Consider the following 18,074-nt stretch of genomic DNA (forward strand, 5'->3'; position numbering starts at 1 on the left):
TGGAAGTAGAAGGCAGAGAAGAGCATGTACGATGCTTGAGCATTCAAATAGAGTAGAATTTGTGAGAGCGATGTTCGCTGGCAGCCATTGTATGAGCCCTATATCAAAAGAGGAATATGTGTTGTGTGTGTGTGTGTGTGCGCGCGACCCCAACGCCCATGGTATCATCAAGAAGGTCGTCTCAAGAACTTGATTTTCGCCGTTGAATATTCTTCATCTTTCTTCCACATATAACACCGCCGCTTCCGTAATTCAATCTTTTCTCGTGAAACCGATCCTCCCGTCGTCCCATGATCCTTTCCTACTCCCCACGGCACTTCGATTCCTTAAGAAAACAAGTCCTCCGCTTTCTGTCTCCGTTTTGTTCGATTCATGTCAAGCAGCTCCTTACCCGCATTGCCAGAGCCGAACCTGTCGGGGAACAGCTCCCGGGCATTGGCGGCGGCTCCCTTGATGGAGAAGCCGCCGTCCTTGCCCTGAGCGCGTTGGTTCGCGACGCCCCGGATATTCAACGTCTCGCCGGTCGGAGCGTCGGGCCTGGCCACAATCTTGGGCATGTCCTCCTCTTTCAACTGTGCTGAGCCAATGGCCTTTTCGAGCTGATCCAGCTGTCCGCCTCTCTTGGTCGGCTTGGTAGGGAAGAGCTCCTTCGATTTGGTCTCGCTGGCGAGGCGGCTCTTGATCGATCGAGCCTGCGTCCTGTTACCGGACGAGCTGGCGAAGAGGTCCATGGCTGCGTCCCCATCGTCGTCGCGGCGCGGTGATGCCGATCTGCCTCTCCTGCTGGCGCTTGATCGCCCCGCTGGGCGATCTGCGAACAGCTCTTTGCCGCGGTTGTTTCCTCGCGCGCGCGACCCTGACCGCTCGGGCGACCTGCTGTCCCTGGAAGGCTGCGGCGCATCGTCGTACATGCTTGCCTCGAACGTCTCCACCTGTTCGTCCGAGTAGCGTCTTCGCCTGCCTCCTCCGCTGGCGCGATGGTCGCGGTCGCCGCGGTCACGGTCGCGATACCGCGCGCGGTTTTCCTGCTGCCGGCGCCGCCTCTCCTCGGGGTCGTGCTCCGGGTGCAGGAGGTAGTATCTGCTGCGAAGCGCGGCGCCGGCCTGCTTCCGGTCGGCCAGGGTAGCAAAGCGAAGCTGTAGAGAGGTTTCCGGCCTGCCCTCCAGGGCTTTGGCGGGGACCGTCTCGCCAATGCCCAGGGCTGTCGCATCTGCGATGTCGATGGCGCTCAGGGCGACAAAGGCGTCGCGGGCGGTGGGTTCGGAGCTGAAGACGAGGTTTGCCGAGCTGTCGTCGATCCATTCCACCCTCTCCACGATCCCGAAGTGGCTCTTGACGTATGATTTTATGTCGTCCGTGTGCAGGCTGTCGAGGCCCTTGATGTGGATCTTTGTAGGGACGATGGTGGTTGACGCGTCGTCTTCGTTCTGTGGTCCGTCGTCTGCCACCTCACCCGGCTCCTCTGGCTCGTCCGGCACCAAGATGTCGTCGCCTTGCGGTAGAATCTCGTTGCCGTCTTGGAAGGCGTCGGCGGCGGCATCGTCCATGTCGATATCCAAATCCATTGTCGATGTGCGGCGATGGCCGAGGAAGACGGGCAATTAAGGAATGGGTATCAAGTGTTGGGGCAGATACTGCCACCTATTATCGAAGCAATGTTCCAATTGGAGATGATTGAGCAGCAGAATATGGAGCAGAAGGAATGAAAGTCTCTCGCTCTGTTTCCGCTTCAGATTCCAAGAGGGGAGTGTAATACAGATCTCAAGTCAGCAGAGGGAAAAGGGACCAGGATTGAAGGATCAGACGGGAGTTGGCAGAACGGCGGCTGTGAGGCGTGACAAAGAGGATCGAGAAGCGCGGCTGTTGGGGCGGCTGTTGGGCGGTGACGGCGCTTGTTGCTCGGGCGCGGCTGCGGGCAGATGTACCCTTTAAGCGCAGGTACCTGCGGCGCGGTGGTGCAGCTCGCGGCAGTACCTCTGCGGTGCTACGGGTGCGCTACAGGCGTGCTACAGCGGTGCTCAGCGTGCTCAGCGGTGCCACAGCGCCATGGCCCCTGCTGGAGAGGGACCCGAGACAATGAGGCGGCGCCTGAGCCTCCAATGCCAGCAGGGCGAGTCGAATCAAGCCACCTGTGGCGGCACGAGCCCCGCGGACCCGAAAACCCACCACAGGGACTTGCAGGCAATTTGGGCATTTCATCACGCAGCAGCGCTCCAGCTTGGCCTCTTCTTTGCGACGAACAAGGTCACGACTGAGGCTCGCACGCACAGGGAGATACATTCTACACCCATTGTCGCCATCTACTCGCCATCTACTCGCCATCTACGGCCCATTTGCCTTTCATTGGCATCTTCAACCTTCCGCTCCCGCTCCGCCAACTTCCCGCCAGATCCTCCCCCACCAACGATGCGCCGTCTCTCATAACCTTGTCGACATCCATTCTATTGCAATGCCTCAAGATCCTCGCAACGCCCTCAGCGCCCTCCTGCGGGCCGCTGATATCCAAGACCACGAACAGATCCTCCAAGCCGTCAATGCCGCAATCAAGGCAGACAAGGACGACGTTGCCGCTCAGCACACCAAGGTCGTCGCTCTGCTGAAGCTCGATCGCTTCGACGATGCCCTCCGTGTCATTAGCGGCGCTGGAATCAAGCTCCAGGCGACATGCGTCCTCGAGCAGGCATATGCGCTCTACAAGACGGGCAAGCTGGACGAGGCGTCCGACTTGATCGAGTCCGCCGGCCTGGACAGACGCGGCCTCCGCCATGTCGCCGCCCAGGTCGCCTACCGGGCCGAGAAGTCGCACGAGGCCGAGGCCATCTACAGGAACATGTTGGACACCGATGCCGCCGGCGAGGAGAGCGACCTCAGGATCAACATCTCTGCTGCTACCACCCAGTCTCAATGGGAGGGGACGCCCTCGGCCACCCCGGTCATGTCCCCCGATACCCTGGACACCTTTGAGATGTGCTTCAACGTGGCTTGCGGCGAGCTTGCTCGAGGCAACACGAGCCGTGCTGCTTCGCTCCTTCAGCGCGCAGCCATGTTGTGCGATAACTCGGACGAACTGACCGACGAAGAGAAGAAGACGGAGCTGCGATCCATTCGTGCCCAGCAGGCGTATCTGTTTGCCAAGATTGGAAAGCCCAGCTCGGCCCTGGAAGTCTACGAGATGCTGGGTCCTCCAACGTAAGTGCCACTGCCCTCAAGGTTGCAGCCATATAGGTTCTAACATGCATCGCAGTGCCAATGATGGCCGTGACTTTGCCGTCATCACGCAAAACAACCACTTTTCCCTGGAGCCCCCCGGCAACCCCTTCCTGCGCCAGCGCAAGGCAGAATCCCTGATGGCATCAGCAGCCCAAAGCGACCTTTTCAGCTACCAGTCCAACATTCTCAAGCGCAACAACCTCATCATTGATCTCGGGGCCTTTAAGACGCAGGGTGTCACAAGCAGAACAGAAAAGACTCTTAGCCAGGCAAGGCTTCCTTCGACCAGCCCACAGATCACCGCAGCGTCCATCATCAACGCTGCTGCCCACACGCAAGGGTTGGACGAGAAGGAAGCGCTCCGCAAGCTGCAAACCTTGGCGGCCAAGCGGACCAACGACGTCGGCCTCGTCCTGACGATTGTTCAGCTACAAATACAGCAGCAGCAAGCTGGCGCCGCTCTGACGACTTTGACGACTTTCCTCAACCGCTTAGAGTCTTCCGAAGAGCCCAACGACACGGATGTTCGCTTCAGCCCTGGACTGGTTGCGCTCGCAGTGTCTCTGTTCCGATCACAGCAGCGAGAGGCCTCGGCCAAGGCTGAAATTGTCAAGGCCGCCCAGTACTGGCAGAACCGCCCATCCCACGCAGTAGGGTCGCTTCTGCTCGAGGCCGGAATCGAGCTCATGCGGTCGTCCAACGCGGACGACTTGCTGCTGGCCGGCTCGGCGTTTGAGAAGCTGCTCCGGGAGCAGCAGGCCACTGACGTGGCTTCGGCCGGGCTGGTCGCGGCATATGCGGCGTCTGACGCGTCCAAAGTCAGGCAGAACGCCGACCAGCTGCCCCCTGTCGGTGAGTTGATTGGCGGCATCGACGTGGACGAGCTGTTTGCAGCTGGCGTGGCCGTTTCCAAGAGCAGCGCCGTCTCCAAGAAGCGGCCCGCGACGGAAGAGGCCAACGCGGACAAGGCGACGAAGCGACGGCGGAGAAAGCTGCCAAAGAACTATGTCGAGGGCAAGACGCCCGACCCGGAGAGGTGGTTGCCCCTCCGCGACCGGTCGTCGTACCGGCCCAAGGGCAAGAAGGGGAAGAAGAGGGCCGGCGAGGCCACGCAGGGAGGCATCGTCAAGGAGGAGGAGACGCTGGGGCTCGTGGGCGGGGGAGGCGTCAAGGTGGAAAAGGCGTCGGCGCCGGGGTCGAACAATAAGAAGAAGAAGAAGGGCAAGAAATAGTCTATTGATGATCTTTTTTTGAATTTTACTGTTTACGATTTGGCAAGATTTTTGACGTGGTGATGTGACATTTGTATGTCGTGATGTGAAGAGTGGGATGGAATTGCTGGAATAGGGGGCAGCTACTGCCTGTGCAAGACGATGGGTATGTGGCACGAGAGAGGACTGTATGTATAACTCCCTTCATACATCTACAAGAACGATGTCGAATCAACTTTGCAATAGTATACAATCCATGCCAAGTCCAGACCAGCTGGCTCTACTACCACTTCTTCAAATCCCCATCACCCCCTGAACGCGCTGAACAGGTCGGCAAAGAACTTGGCCGTCTTGCCAATCACCTCGGCATCCTCCAGCTTGCCCTCGGCGCCGCCATTCGGGCTCTTGCACTCCTCTTCCGGATTCTGGATCTGCACAATGGCCGTCAGCCCCGTGTCGCCACTCATCGTGCTAAACGGCTTGTTGTTGCAAAAATCATCCGTCCCCTCACAACAGCTAATAAAGCTCTTGGCAATGGCGTCGGCAATGTCGGAGCGCGCGAAGTGGGACGTTTTTCCAAAGAGAAAGTTGTTCTGGACTGCAGGCGGCGGCGGTTGCCGGGCGGAGAAGGAGGGCGGCGTGGGAGGGCCTTTGATGAGGATGGCTGTCGTCGACGGGGGGGCCGGTGGTGAGACGTGTTTTTTGCTTGAGGGCGACGGCGAGGGGCTTGCAGGTCGGTGGAGTTGACGCCCGAGTCGGAGGCCTTGGAGGGAGCATGATTCGGTGGGGATGAGGTCGCGGACACGGAGGAGGAGGCTTGCTGCCTGGGTGGCTGCGGGGAGAAGGCCGAGGAGGAGGAGGAAGAAGCTGAGGTTGATGATGGGAAGCATTGTGATGATGGGTCTTGTTGGTGAGTTGAGGGGGGAGCTTGATATGTCTGGTGGTGTTTGTTGTTGGCCGAGGTTTGTGTGTTTGGTTTGAGATTGCTCCGATGGAAGAAACATGGCTGTTGACAGGACTACATATATGCGGAATTTAAGAAGGATGCCATGTATATGCGGCAAAGAAGTCAGTTCTCATGCCTGATATCATCACCAGTTGTCGTACCAGCATCGCACGGAGTAGCGAGTTTCGAGAACACGAGACTACCTTACCTGTTCAATGGGGGCTGGATAGCCGCATCTTCAGTAGTACTACGAAAGGACGGTTTGAGGGCTCATTCGAGATGTGTTGCTCGACTGGTTTGCCGAAAGTAAGCAAGCATTGGTCACGTTTCCCCTTCTGTCAGATACGAAAAGTCACATCTTCCTTGTTGTTCCCTATACTCTTCTGGATAGGCTACTTGTTGTTTCCGAGTTGTAGATGTGCTTCCGTCGTATTTTCATGTAACTCTTTCACCCCCCCTTAGCTGTAAGGGCATGGGCTTACGACTGCGCAATTGCAGACATGTGGGAAACAAACGCAGAGATATGCACAGACATGCACAGACTTACCGAGTCTCAAGTAACGTAGAATATTATTAGAAACTACAACATCTTACCATTCTCTATTGATCATCACAGAAGGTTAAGCTCATCGTCATCTGAGGTAGGCAGTTGGTCACCAAAAGCAAAGAGGGCAAACAGGCATCTCCCTCTGTGTTGTGAGAGAGTGTGTTACTTCGTATGGTATATATATAGTAGTATACTGTCAGGTTGACATGGGATGTGGGTTGTCTGAGTTGTCTGGATCTGTATGTGAACTGTGTGTGTGTTTGGAAATGTCCGTGGCCTCGTACCGTAGAGAGATGAAATTAAAAGGAGAGATGTATAGACAAAAGACATAGGAGACATGACAAGATGGCGGGCATCTGCGCTGAAGAGAAGAAAAATAACAAACAAAATGTCCAAGGATCGTAAGCATAGAAGCGGTAAAAAGAAAAGAAAACAGCAGACAAGGCTGACAGGTAGCTGATATCCAACAAATGAGAAACGACAAGTACAATAAAGAAGGGCATATGTCGCCCGTTCTTCCCCCTTCTCCTATCAAAGCAGCGGGCATCTCGGAGAACCGGACCGGGGCAAAAGTAACAAGATGAAAGAGAAAGGAAAAAGAGAACTTGGGAAAAAAGACATTGGTGGTTCCAGTGCAGCCGTCATGGTCAAGTGTACAAGAAAGAAAGAAAAAGAAAAGACCTCCTTTTGCTATTTTGTTGGCTCTCGCCTCCCGCACAACCCGTTGCCCTGCAATATTCGCTAAGTAGACATACATATTCGCGCCCCTCTAGAACAAAAGATTTTCAGACTACCATTTCTCCTTCTATCACTTTTTTTCTTTTTTCTTGTTTCAAAGTTCATGCGTCCACTGCTTGCGATGGTCGGCCGGGCAGAGAATCGGGGTCGTGTGCTGCCGCTGCCTCTGCCTCTTCTGCCTCCTTCTCCTTGGCCGGCTCTTCCTCCAGCACCCCATCTTCCAGCTTGTGCTCTACTTCCTCATCCTTCTGTTCCAGTTCCATCGTGGTATCTCCCTCCTCATCTATAGCCGACTCAGCCGTGAATGCTTCTAGTTCGTCATCGTCGTCTTCCTCTGTTTCAATGGGTGGCAGAGGCGATCTTCGGCCGTCTGAAAAGCTCACCGCCACCTCGCTATCCGCATCTGAAGGAATAGCCAGCCTTCCTCCCGCAGAGACGCTCCGGGCTGCCTGGGCCGACGAATACTTCCGGTGGAGCTCTCGGAAGCTCCTGGCCGTGGCCGTACTGGCGCTCGCTGCCGACTCCCTCCGTTCACGAGACACGCTGTGCTCCAAAGGAGCTTCCAGCACCGAGTAAAAGTCGTCTTCCTGCTCTTCGCTCGGAGGGGAAAAGGCAGGTTGGTCGGTTGACTGCCGGTAGCTCTGCTGCTGCGACTTCCGAGCCAGCAGCTGCTCCTCGTTGTTCAAGACCTGCAGTTCTGTTCCGAGCTGAATGACAGAAGCCTTCTTTCCATGAACAACAAAGCTGCCGGTTCCTCGCGACAGCGTACTGTCGCGGTTGGTGTCCTCTGCCGACGCCGCCGGGCCCGTTTCCCTGCCCTTCCTGCTCCGATGGTGGGAGAGATGACCAGCACTCTCCCTAAGGGTGCGTTGAAGGCTGCGCCGAATCTTGCTTCTCTCGAACTTGTCTGCTGATGAGGAAGGCTCGCCAGCCTCTCCGGTGGTGGACGTGATGGACTTGTCTGACGGATCCCTTCCTACTCTTCCTTCCAACAGGCCCGCCTGTCTCAAGAAGTGCCTCTCATCCGCGTCCACTTCGTCATGTGTGTGATTCGACTTGACTTCGGCCGTCTCATCCTCATCGTGTGGCTCGAGCGGCTGCTTGCCCTGCATCGTACCCGTGGATGGCTGCACGGGGGAAGGCGTGATGCTCGAGACCGAGCCATGCCTGACGCTTCCGATATCCAGCTTGGGCGTTTCCTGTACCTCGGGCGGCGGATGCACTTCGCTCGTCGGCCGCGTGGATGGCGGCGACGTTGGCCTCGCCGGATCCTGCAATTCCACCTTGAAGTCGTTCTTGTCCGAGAAGAAGTCAGGATGAGCCTCCACGAGAGGCGACTGGGGCAGCTTCTCGGACATTGCCTTGGACTCGGGTCGTTTCGTCACAGAACCGGATGGGTGCGGCGCTGAGGACACACGACGCTCCTCAACCGAAGGGCGAGTGTCAGCTGCTGTAGGCTTGTCCTCAATCAGTTCCCCCTCTTCTTTCAAGTCCAAAGCCAAGATGTCCCGATGGCACTTCTCCTTCCAGATCTCCATGCGCGCCCACCTAAGCTGCGCAGACATGCGAGCCGCGGCCAGGAGAAGCTGCTCCCTCGTCCTCGGCTGGACGGGCGCGAGAATCATGAGGTGGCGGGCGTTTCTCAGCTGGTCTTCCAGGGCCTTCTTGGCTTCCTCTATTTTGCGGTCTGCCTCGGCAATCTTCTCTCGCATAATCTCGCGTCTCGCCTGCTGAATATCTTCGGCCATCTTGTGGTCGATTCGGCTCCTCGCAATCGACACGAGGCCGGTTGGAGTCTCGACGAGTTGCGTGGCGTCTGAGCTTTCGAGCCTCCTGAAAGCCCGGCGACTGTGGCCGTCGTAGGTGCCACCAGCAACGCCGCGCATCTTAACGCCCGATGTCCTAAAGGCGGCGGCGTAGTTGAGTTTGGCCAACCAGTCATGAAGCTCCTGCTCGTCGTCAGCAAGAAGAACTTCATCCAAGCCTCCCTGCCTGACGTAGATGAAGGCATTCTTGTGCTTCTTGTAGGACATGTCGAGCAGAGCCACGGCGCCCTTGGTGGACATGAGTGCATCCGGCTTGAACTCTTCCAAGGGGGGTTTGAAGGTGATGGGTATTCCGTCGTGACCAGCCTTGACATGGTTTTCGTACTGGTGCATGAGGCTCTTGACCCAGCCGGTGTTGCGGAAGAAGTAGAGCTGAGCGCCTGTCAAGATGGCCCCCCACTCCTGCCAGGGAGACCGCGTCTTCCTCTTTTTGGCTTCTTTCCGCCACAGAAGCCCGACTTTTGTAATCTTGATGTCGACTATGCCCGGTGCGTCGTCTGGGTTGTTGAGGGGCTTGTCAGACATGAAGGCGTCTGGGCGGGACCTCGCAGAGACAATCTGTAGGACTCCTGTCCTGAAAAAAGTCTTTTGCAAGTCTTTCAAGTTCAGCGTCTGCCCCGGCCCCAGATAGCAGTACTGATCTTCAAGGGGGATAGCGGACTTGAGATTGGGTCGCAGAGCGTCCAGGTTCCCGTCGATGATGAGCGTATAGGGATCGAGAGGCTCCTTCGCTGCCCGCTTGGCAGGGTCGCCGGGAGGGGCCGGGAGGATCTTGCGCTTCGATTTGAAGCTTCCGTGGCGGTCATTGTTCAGGTCGAGGTCGTCTTCAACGTGGATAAAGGGGGTATAGCAAATGTTGTCGTAGAAGCACTCGAGAATCTCGTCAAAGATGCCCTCTCCGCGGGTGTTCTTCAGGTAATCCGCCTTTTGCATCTTGCGCTTGTTGTTCTTGTTGTAGACGTCGGTGTGGAGGATGAGGAGGGAAAAGGCAATGAAGTAGGCCTGATCAGGCGAGGAGTAGATGCCGGGGTTACACTCGTGGTAGCGGTTCGCAAACGCCTGCAGGCACCGGTCTATCTGCTGCGTTTCCTTGGGCAGCTCAGCCTCCATCAAGAGCTTGCGAAGGGCCATGTCCATGGGGTCTCCAAAGAAGCTAAACGTCCTCATGAAGCTCCTCAGGGCGGCGGTCGAGAAAGCGTCGGTTCCCTTGGACAGCGCGGCGGCTATGACGCCTCGACTGACCATGCCTTCTATTCGAGCAATGTACTTGGCGGGGGATTCGTCCTCGAGTCGCTCGGGGAGGACTATGGAATCGCGCGGCAGCTGAAGCGAGTTGTTCTTGGAGCCAGTGGATCCCGGCGTCGCGGGTGTGAAGGAGCCTTGCCGGCTGAGGTCGGAGTTCTGGCGAAGCCGGGTCAGGCCCAAGAGATCACCAAAGCTCTTGCGGCCAATGGAGGTGGACGTCCGCGAATTGGGGGGAGGCCCGAGGTGCTCATCGTTGGAGTCTCTTCCTATTGAGCTCAACGTGGACGACCTCCCGCGTAACAGGGTGGTCCGGGTTGGAGAGGAGTGATCGGAGCGAGGAGGGGCGTTTGCGTTGAACAGGGCAATGGCCGGGTTCATATGAGGGCCGTGGTCAGTCTCGGCTTTGTGCAGACCGGTGCTCTGGGCGGAAACCGGGCGTGGTGTGGCCTCGACGCCCAGAGAGGCGGTCGAGGATCCGTCTGCCGGCGTGGCGCCGCCGCCCTTTTGCTGAAGGTGCGCAAAGGGAAACAGCGGCTCCGGCGGCCTCTTGTTCCTGCGCAGCTTGAAGAAGGACGTGGACGATGTCGACTTTTTGGGGGTAGAGCTGTGAGATACGCGATCAGTGGAGCTAACGTCTGATCTCGAGGACTCGGAGGGTCGAGGGGCGATGTTGAGCCCGGTGCCGGTGGAATCAACCGTCGTCTGGGTCGAGGGCCGTGGCGATTGAGGCTCGGCATCGTCTGCGACGCTCAGCGAGGGTCGTCCTTGGTCGCCCATGGACTTTCTGGGCATGGGTTCGCGGCGATGGCTGGACAAGGGATCGTCACGGGGGATGTCGGTGGATCGTCGCAGCATTGCAGCCAACCCCAGGCGGGAGGATGATTTCCTGATGCTGCTCGGTTCCATGTTCATGGTGGGAGCGGTAGTGATGATGGCAGGAGCTAGACAAAGAAAGAACAAAGAAGTCAGTCGCCATGAGGACGTGAGTGGTTGCGAAAGGGAGAGAGCGGAGGAATCTCAATCTCAATCTTTCATCTTTATCTCTATCCACATCACTATCTCTATCTGAATCTACCTATGTAGATAGAGATTCGATACGGATGTAGATGTAGAAACCGGATACATATCCGAGATTGAATCGAGGAAGAGAAGAAGGGGAGGGGTGGGTATCAAAAGGCAGAGAGCGAGATGAAGAGACAATGGGGGCGGGCTTCATTACGTCGAGGAACGGGAGGAGGCTTCTCGGCAGCCTGCTTGACACGCAGAGACAGCTGGGAGTCGGAGGCATTTCGAAAGCGCAGGACGGAGAAGCGCCGGTGCTTGCTGGACTGCTGCTGGACGGGCGGCGTGGAGGGACGGTCGAGCGACGAGACGGATCCGCGGCTCTGCGGGCGTGACTGCGGATCGGCAGCCTCGTCGTCTGGCTGGGAGGGCGGCGACGGCGCCTCGGGGACGTCGTCAGAGGCCGGCGCAAAGGCAGTGGTAAGGCGGCGCATGTCGGTCTCACTGGCCATGTTGCCGCGGCGGCGTAAGAAGGGCATGGCGGCCGATGCTCATGGTTTGCGAGGGCACGCCTGGCCGGCTGGGGGGAGATCCGGCGCGGCCGCTGGGGGACGGGGACGGGAGCGGGAGCTGACGAGGCCCGACGAGGATGGCGACGATGGCGGAGGCGGGCAGGAGAGTCGAGGGTCGAGGGTCGAGGGTCGAGGCCTAGCTGGATGCGCCAGGCGCGTCGAGAAGGGGCATTGAGCGAGGGAGCAGCAGGGCGGGAGCAGAGCGGCAGACTCGAGTCGGGACTGTATTACGAGCTCTGCTGGAGATGAAGATGCTATGACTGATTGATGAGCAAAGCCCCAGGGGGGGGTTGGAGGGGGGCTCGGGAGGTCAGTTGGAGGGTCCTGCTGGCTCAGCACAAGAGCATCGACGCCGCCATAGCCTCTGCAGTCGGTCGGTTCGTATGTGGTGCCCGTATGTGGTAATTACAGGGCAGAAGCGCAGCAGAGCAACGTCCAAGGTATTGCAGTAGTAGAGGCCGGCGAGGTGCTGCCAACAAGGTGCCCAAGATTACATGCACGAGGTTGCACGGCCACGCTCGCAGGGCTCCAGGGGCTTCTGCTTCCCTGGGCGCTGGCGAAGGGGCGCTGACGAGCTAGGCTAGAAGGTGTAATATGTACGCGCGTGTGCTCGGTACCGCCCTCGTCCAACGGCGCCCAACAACGGCTGCGGCGCTACTCGCCGGTACCTGGCCCACGCATGAGGCTGATGCGCCAGTGGATCCGCGCGGCCAGAACACTCGCAGATGGTCCATGGAATCCAGCTAGTAGTGGGACGAGGCCTCTGCAGTTGCACCGTCCGTCAGCGCAGAGGGAAGAGAGGCGGGCGTCTTGTGTCTTATTTTCACTTTGTATTTATCTTCTTGACTTTCCGTCTTATTATCATACCTATCCGTGCCACGATGTTGCTGACGGGTGTGACGAATGGGGAAGTATGACTTCCAGCTCCAGTACCGTAATTAGAACCTTACTCGGGACGGATCTGAGCACCTGTAATCCCGCCTCGAGGGACCACCTGAGAATCAAATTACAAGGCCTGTCCTCGCTCATTGCTTTTGATGGCAGCTTGGACCGTGCCTGATCAACACAAGCTTGCATCTTTACTTTTGAAGCAGTTCCATCATTTCCCCCATGGGAGCACCCAGACCTGTGACAGAGTCTCTTCGCCTGTTCGAGTGCTTGTACATACTACATACATGCACTCAGGCCACCTCTGCACTCTGCAACCTCTCGCACGTTCGGGCACAGCCCCGCCATCAGGGACTCGGTACCTCTGGGGCATCCTGGTCATCTGTAGCTGGGGCCACCGCCCAGCCGCACAGCTACAACGGCCCTGAGTCGCCGCTACCTCCAGACTCCGTACCCTTATTTTCCGGGGCTCCATTTCTAGCAGCAACCGCTTAAGGCGACGCTACCGTGGCAGAATCCAGTGCCTAGACCTGCTGTGGAATTAAGCAGAGCATCCATAGCATAGCCTCGCCAGCACTCCACTATCCGCTAGTATCAGAGCGGCCCGTCACCAACGTGCTGGTTGGCAACAGGAGGTATCTATAGGTTACTACTATCTGTACCATCCAACCTCGAGGCTAACGAGCAAAAGTCGCCTCCCAACCCCAACGACAAGCCATCACCAGCGCCATGTACAGTGACTGATTGATTCATCCTGAGATTGCCCGTGATTCTGCTCATCCTCATCTTCATTGCGCCAGCACTCATCTTACTCTGACCCCACCGAGCCGCGCCGCTCCCCCAAAGCCGAGATGAAGCCATCGCTCGCGGCCGTGGTGGCCTCGCTGGCTCTCCTTGGCCCAGCTCCCGCTCTCAGCGCCGGCATTGGCGCGCAGACGCAGCGGATGCCCTCGCCGGCCAGCGGTCGCGGCAGCGTCTTCCCCATCCTCACGAGGCTGCGCGACGCTGCCATTGAGCTCGTCTTCGGCCGCCACCCCTCCAAGGCCGCCCCGACGGCGCCCAGCTTCTCGCCCTCGCGATACGCCAACCAGCTGGTGCTGCGCTTCAACGTGACGACCGCCGACGAAGAGGCCGCGCTCGCCGAGGCCGCCGCCCAGCTCCTGCTCGACATCTGGGCCTTTACGGACGAGTATGTCGACATCCGGCTGTCTGCCAGCCAAGTGGCGCCGCTGCGCAGCCTGCTGCCTCGGTCCCTCCACCACTCGCAATCCATCCTGATCCCGAACCTGGCGACGACCATGTACCGGACAATGCCGTCTGCCGAGGACAGCGCCGTGGCTTCGGACAGGCTGACCTGGGCGCTGCTGGAGCAGCCGCGGTCCGTCGACAACCTCTTCTTCCAAGACTACCAGCCTCTTCCCGTCATTGACCGCTGGATGCGCCTGCTGGAGGCCATGTTCCCGTCGTATGTCAGATACATCACGATAGGCAAGTCGTTTGAAGGGCGAGACATACCCGCCCTCCGCGTCGGAGTGCCGGAGCTGGCCGACCCCAGCAAGCCGCGCAAGATGATTGTCGTCACCGGCGGCGTCCATGCCCGCGAGTGGATTTCAACCAGCACCGTCAACTATGTGGCGTGGTCCTTCATCACGTCGTTTGGAAACGAGCCCATGATTACCAAGTTTCTCAGCCATTTCGACGTCGTCTTCATTCCGGTAGTCAACCCCGATGGCGTCGAATACAGCTGGCAGGTCGACCGCCTGTGGCGCAAGAACCGGCAGCCAACCAAGATGCAATTCTGCCGCGGCATGGACCTGGACCACGCCTTTAGCTTCGGCTGGGACCATGCCGAGGCCTCGGGCGAGCCGTGCTCGGAGAGCTACGGCGGAGAGGCCCCCTTTCAGGCTTTCGAGGCCGGCGAGCTCGCCAAATGGGCCAAGAACGAGACGCAACACAACGTCAAGTTCGTGGGCCTGCTGGATCTCCACTCGTACTCGCAACAGGTCCTCTTTCCTTACTCATACACGTGCGACGCGGAGCCGCCCAATCTCGAAAACCTGGAGGAACTGGCGATGGGAATTGCAAAGGCGATCCGCCTGTCCAACGGAGAGTCGTACTCGGTCACCTCTGCCTGCGAGGGCGCCGTGGCCGTCAAGGACTCTCCCGACCGCCATCCCGTCTGGCCTCGCATAGAATCCGGCGGCGGGTCTGCCATTGACTGGTTCTACCACGAGCTGGGCGCGCACTATAGCTACCAGATCAAGCTCCGAGACACGGGGAGCTACGGCTTCCTCCTGCCAAGGGAGTACATTGTTCCGACGGGAGAAGAAATGTTTGACGCCATGAAGTATTTTGGCGACTACCTGCTGGGGAACAATGGCATTGAGAAATCGGTGACCGAACAGATGGAGCATGTGACGAGTGTGGAATTCGACGACACGCAGGAGACGTTTTCGGAGCTGCGGCGACGCAGGTTGCGAAGGTAGAAGCATGAACACGAGCAGGACCTTGTTGTTTTTCTTTTTCTTTTGCTTTCTTTGTATATTGTGATATCCCTCTTTTTATACTGCTTTACTACCACACGATGGAGAACGCTGTCCCTCCCATGAGATGTGAGCCCACGTCTACACACGAACGCCGCCGACAATCGACGACAAACTGCTATTTTCGCCTCAAAGACGATGTTGTGGTCAGGGCCCAGACTGGGAGGCCTTTTTCTTGCAGGCCATGGAAAGGGAGGTGGGCGGAAAAGCGTTTGTTACCCTAGCGTTTCTCTGACAGGGAAATTCTCTCAAAGGGGCTAATGAATTCTATTAATTGAACAAGCATCTATCATGACTACCTACACTACTACTGCTACTATTGCACTTGACGACTAAGATTTATTTTCCCGTGACAAGGACAAAGGAGGTGTAGGCCGCCATGAGCTTCAAGCTCAGGTCTGCCACGCCAGCGAGATACGCGCCACTGGGGGAATGGGGGAATCCGTCGGTTAGCTGCTGGTTCAATCTCGACAACTGCTAGGAGGGAGCACTGGAAACTGGCGGGTTTCAAAAAACTTACAAAGTCCTGCCCTTGGGGCCGGCGGCGCTGGTGTAGCCGTACAGGTAGAGGGTGCGGCCGACGGCCCAGGTGGCGCCGAGGACGGCGGCGGCGGTGGGGAAGTGCAGGCCGGAGATGAGGAGGGCGCCGAGGGCGGAGGGCTGGTTCTCGATGAAGTTTGCGTGGGCGCGCTGGGCTGTGGGATGATGGTCAATTAGGTCTGGTGATGTTGAGGTTGAACGTGAGGAGTGGAAGGGAGGACAAGGAGGAGGAGGAGCGGCGAGGTAATGAAAGACGGGATGAAGATGATGAGAGTTGAAGACTGAGGGTTTGGTTGGGAACATACCGCAGTTGAATCTATACGCGGCAACGTCCTTGTCGGCCTGCTCTTGGGTGGCGTAGGCTTGGGGGTAGGGGATGTTGCTGGCCTTGCGGAGCTTGGCGGTGCGGAACATGTGGAAGGTGTTGACGAAGAAGGTGGATGTGGCGGCAGCCAGGACGAGGCTTGTTGTTGAGAGTTGAGTTAGTCTATATGATTCATTGTGATGTTGGGTGTTTTTTTTTTTCTCTCGCTTCATTGTTTTTTTGTTATGTTGGCGTGGTTGTTGAGGCGAGGTGAATGGAGTTTTGAGGTGAAGTGAGAGAGGTTTTTCTTTTACATACCCGTAGGAGTCGGGGATGGTGAGCGTGATGGCCATGTTGAAAGCTTGGAGGATGACTTCTTTGACAAGTTAAAGTGAGATGAGAGTATGGGAAAGGGGTGATTTGATCGTGAGGTATCTGGTTCAATGAGTCGTGGCTGGTTTCTTTTTGTCGTGGGAGCAGTGGTCCATTTAAGCGTCTGATCGATCCCGCGGAGGTGGACTCCCCCCCTGAAGAGCTGGGAATCGGGATCCCCCAGTGACTTGACGCGAGGGAAAACGGAGGAGCCGTCCCATCCATCAAATTCCACCCGCTACTATAGACCAAGCTGTATGGAGTCGACTATACGCAATTATACGCACTACTTTTGTCGTAGCCTGTACTATGGCTAGCCCTTGGGCTGTTGGAACGGGGCAAAGTTGTTCTTTGTATGTTATGTACGTGTGGCGGAATACGGGAGTGGGAAATGCCTGTCTGGCTAAAACCACAATGACACAAACGACTTTCTTCTTGTTCCCGTTTCGCCGCCAATTATCATGCTACGACTCGGAGTGCTAAGGTGGTAGTATATTCATGCTTGCTATGTACCTTCGTTTACGCGAAAGGGGGGGGGGATACCAAAGAAAAGGACAGAAGACACAACCAACAAGCTGAATCTCCACTAGTAGCAAACTGGTAACAAGTAGTCAAAGCGGCAAAATGTGAACTTTTCGCTCTCTCTCTCTGTTGTTACCCCCTAAAACATACTAAGGTATAAACTCCGTTACAAGCTAGGTTTGACTACCTAGGTAGGTAGACGCGTTTCGGCTTATGGGCTAGGCGGCGCAATGAAGATTTCCGAATGCCGTTTTTTTCTTTATTTTGTGGATAACGGCATTTGTTGCTTGCGGAGAATGGGAGTGGATGCGTACTATCTTTCTACATAGGAGGATGAGGATCAAATCAAGTAGACTACGTGTTGTTCTTGAGATGATGGAGATCCCTTCCGAGCTATGTAAGCTGTTTCAATAAGCTCGGAGATTTTTGTTCGTTGGTAAGCAGGTTGTCTGGCTTGTCTTATTGGTAGCATCGAGTTGCGGCGGATGTATTATCCTGGAGATGCGAGTTCAACTACCGAGAGACAAGGTCACTGAATACGTCAGGAACCATAGCACCCCCCGACGCACTGTAAAGAAGTAAGGAAACATAAAAGACATGCTTGATTTGCTCTTCACGATCATTTCAAACCATCATAATCAGTGCCATATCACTATCTGTCAAACTTCAGGACTCTGTCTGTCCGCTAGCAGACTACTATCCTGACAACCAGACAAAACATGTCAATTGGGACGAAGCGATTGCTCACATCCTTACCCAAGAGCAGCACCTCCAATCTCCTTACATTCAATGCGTATGCGTTATTATTACAAATCGTTCGAAGCAACCGGTCAATTTCCCGATCTAAAACATTCGATTCGAAACAATTCAACCAACCGATTCCTGTGAAAGCATTAGCCGAGCCAGCCCGGCATCTGGACATCCGCCGACGGTCCGTATATCCTCCCATCGGATCTTCGCCCCAGCACTACGGAGTAGCAGACTACTATAGGTAGTATACGATACTCCGTGCCTGATGTATGTACAGCCCCCACACAAGTCTCCCATCTTCACCAAAACACGCAAAACGCAGCCATATTGTTTGCTTATTGCAAATCACAAGTCAAGCCATGCACTCACAGAGACTCACGCCGTCTCTCCGTCTTACTTGCACACCTTCATTCAACAACAAGCATCGTGAAAAAAAAAAAAAAAAAACAAAAACAAAAAAGGCCTGCGTCATCTCTCGTCGCCTAAAGCTGCGCATCCCCCTCGATCACCTCCTAGAACGAGCCGCCGTCCCGCACACACTCAAAGTCCGCATCAAAAGTCCGCTGCGCTTCTGCGTTATACCACTAGTATTATCAAGGATTTTCGACGCGTATTGACAAGCCACGTTTTGTATCGGGATTGATTGTGCCGGCCGTCTGTCTGTCTGAAGCTACTAATGATGCAAAAGGAGACGCAGGATTACTATCCTCTGAGTGCTGGGATCAACGGCACACGCCAATACACATCGCAAGCAATGTGACGCTACAACCCAAGAACTGAGCTCCCCTCCCCCCCCCTGATAACCCGAGTATCATCGCCCCCCAACGAGCATCACCCCCTAAAGCAGAGCATCCCCCC

At 56.6% G+C, this 18,074-nt stretch overlaps 6 protein-coding genes across 6 annotated transcripts; 2 read left to right on the forward strand and 4 right to left on the reverse strand.

The window, feature by feature from the left end:
* Positions 1-326: 326 nt before the first annotated feature.
* Positions 327-1,565, reverse strand: BBK36DRAFT_1126951 (hypothetical protein; the record flags this gene model as incomplete). The annotated part of the gene is made up of 1 exon (XM_024891441.1): positions 327-1,565. One exon carries the CDS (start codon positions 1,563-1,565, stop codon positions 327-329), a length of 1,239 nt encoding a protein of 412 aa, XP_024746880.1.
* An 884-nt stretch (positions 1,566-2,449) lies between these two features.
* On the forward strand, positions 2,450-4,442 carry BBK36DRAFT_1126977 (signal recognition particle subunit; the record flags this gene model as incomplete). The annotated part of the gene is made up of 2 exons (XM_024891450.1): positions 2,450-3,189; positions 3,245-4,442. 2 exons carry the CDS (start codon positions 2,450-2,452, stop codon positions 4,440-4,442), a joined length of 1,938 nt encoding a protein of 645 aa, XP_024746881.1.
* Positions 4,443-4,726: 284 nt separating this feature from the next.
* On the reverse strand, positions 4,727-5,311 carry BBK36DRAFT_1162264 (hypothetical protein; the record flags this gene model as incomplete). The annotated part of the gene is made up of 1 exon (XM_024894429.1): positions 4,727-5,311. One exon carries the CDS (start codon positions 5,309-5,311, stop codon positions 4,727-4,729), a length of 585 nt encoding a protein of 194 aa, XP_024746882.1.
* A 1,442-nt stretch (positions 5,312-6,753) lies between these two features.
* Positions 6,754-11,311, reverse strand: BBK36DRAFT_1182322 (guanine nucleotide exchange factor; the record flags this gene model as incomplete). Its single annotated transcript, XM_024896306.1, has 2 exons — positions 10,943-11,311; positions 6,754-10,664 (listed from the first exon to the last, which is right to left on the reverse strand). The coding sequence occupies exons 1-2, from the start codon at positions 11,262-11,264 to the stop codon at positions 6,754-6,756; spliced, it is 4,233 nt and encodes a 1,410-aa protein (XP_024746883.1). The 5' UTR covers positions 11,265-11,311.
* Positions 11,312-13,129: 1,818 nt separating this feature from the next.
* BBK36DRAFT_1126470 (hypothetical protein) lies at positions 13,130-14,671 on the forward strand (the record flags this gene model as incomplete). The annotated part of the gene is made up of 1 exon (XM_024891382.1): positions 13,130-14,671. One exon carries the CDS (start codon positions 13,130-13,132, stop codon positions 14,669-14,671), a length of 1,542 nt encoding a protein of 513 aa, XP_024746884.1.
* A 396-nt stretch (positions 14,672-15,067) lies between these two features.
* On the reverse strand, positions 15,068-15,925 carry BBK36DRAFT_1126736 (ER glutathione S transferase; the record flags this gene model as incomplete). Its single annotated transcript, XM_024891408.1, has 4 exons — positions 15,068-15,152; positions 15,249-15,423; positions 15,574-15,731; positions 15,891-15,925. 4 exons carry the CDS (start codon positions 15,923-15,925, stop codon positions 15,068-15,070), a joined length of 453 nt encoding a protein of 150 aa, XP_024746885.1.
* Positions 15,926-18,074: the final 2,149 nt, after the last annotated feature.

The sequence above is a fragment of the Trichoderma citrinoviride genome (genome assembly GCF_003025115.1).
Source record: "Trichoderma citrinoviride strain TUCIM 6016 unplaced genomic scaffold BBK36scaffold_13, whole genome shotgun sequence".
Lineage (NCBI taxonomy): Eukaryota > Fungi > Ascomycota > Sordariomycetes > Hypocreales > Hypocreaceae > Trichoderma > Trichoderma citrinoviride.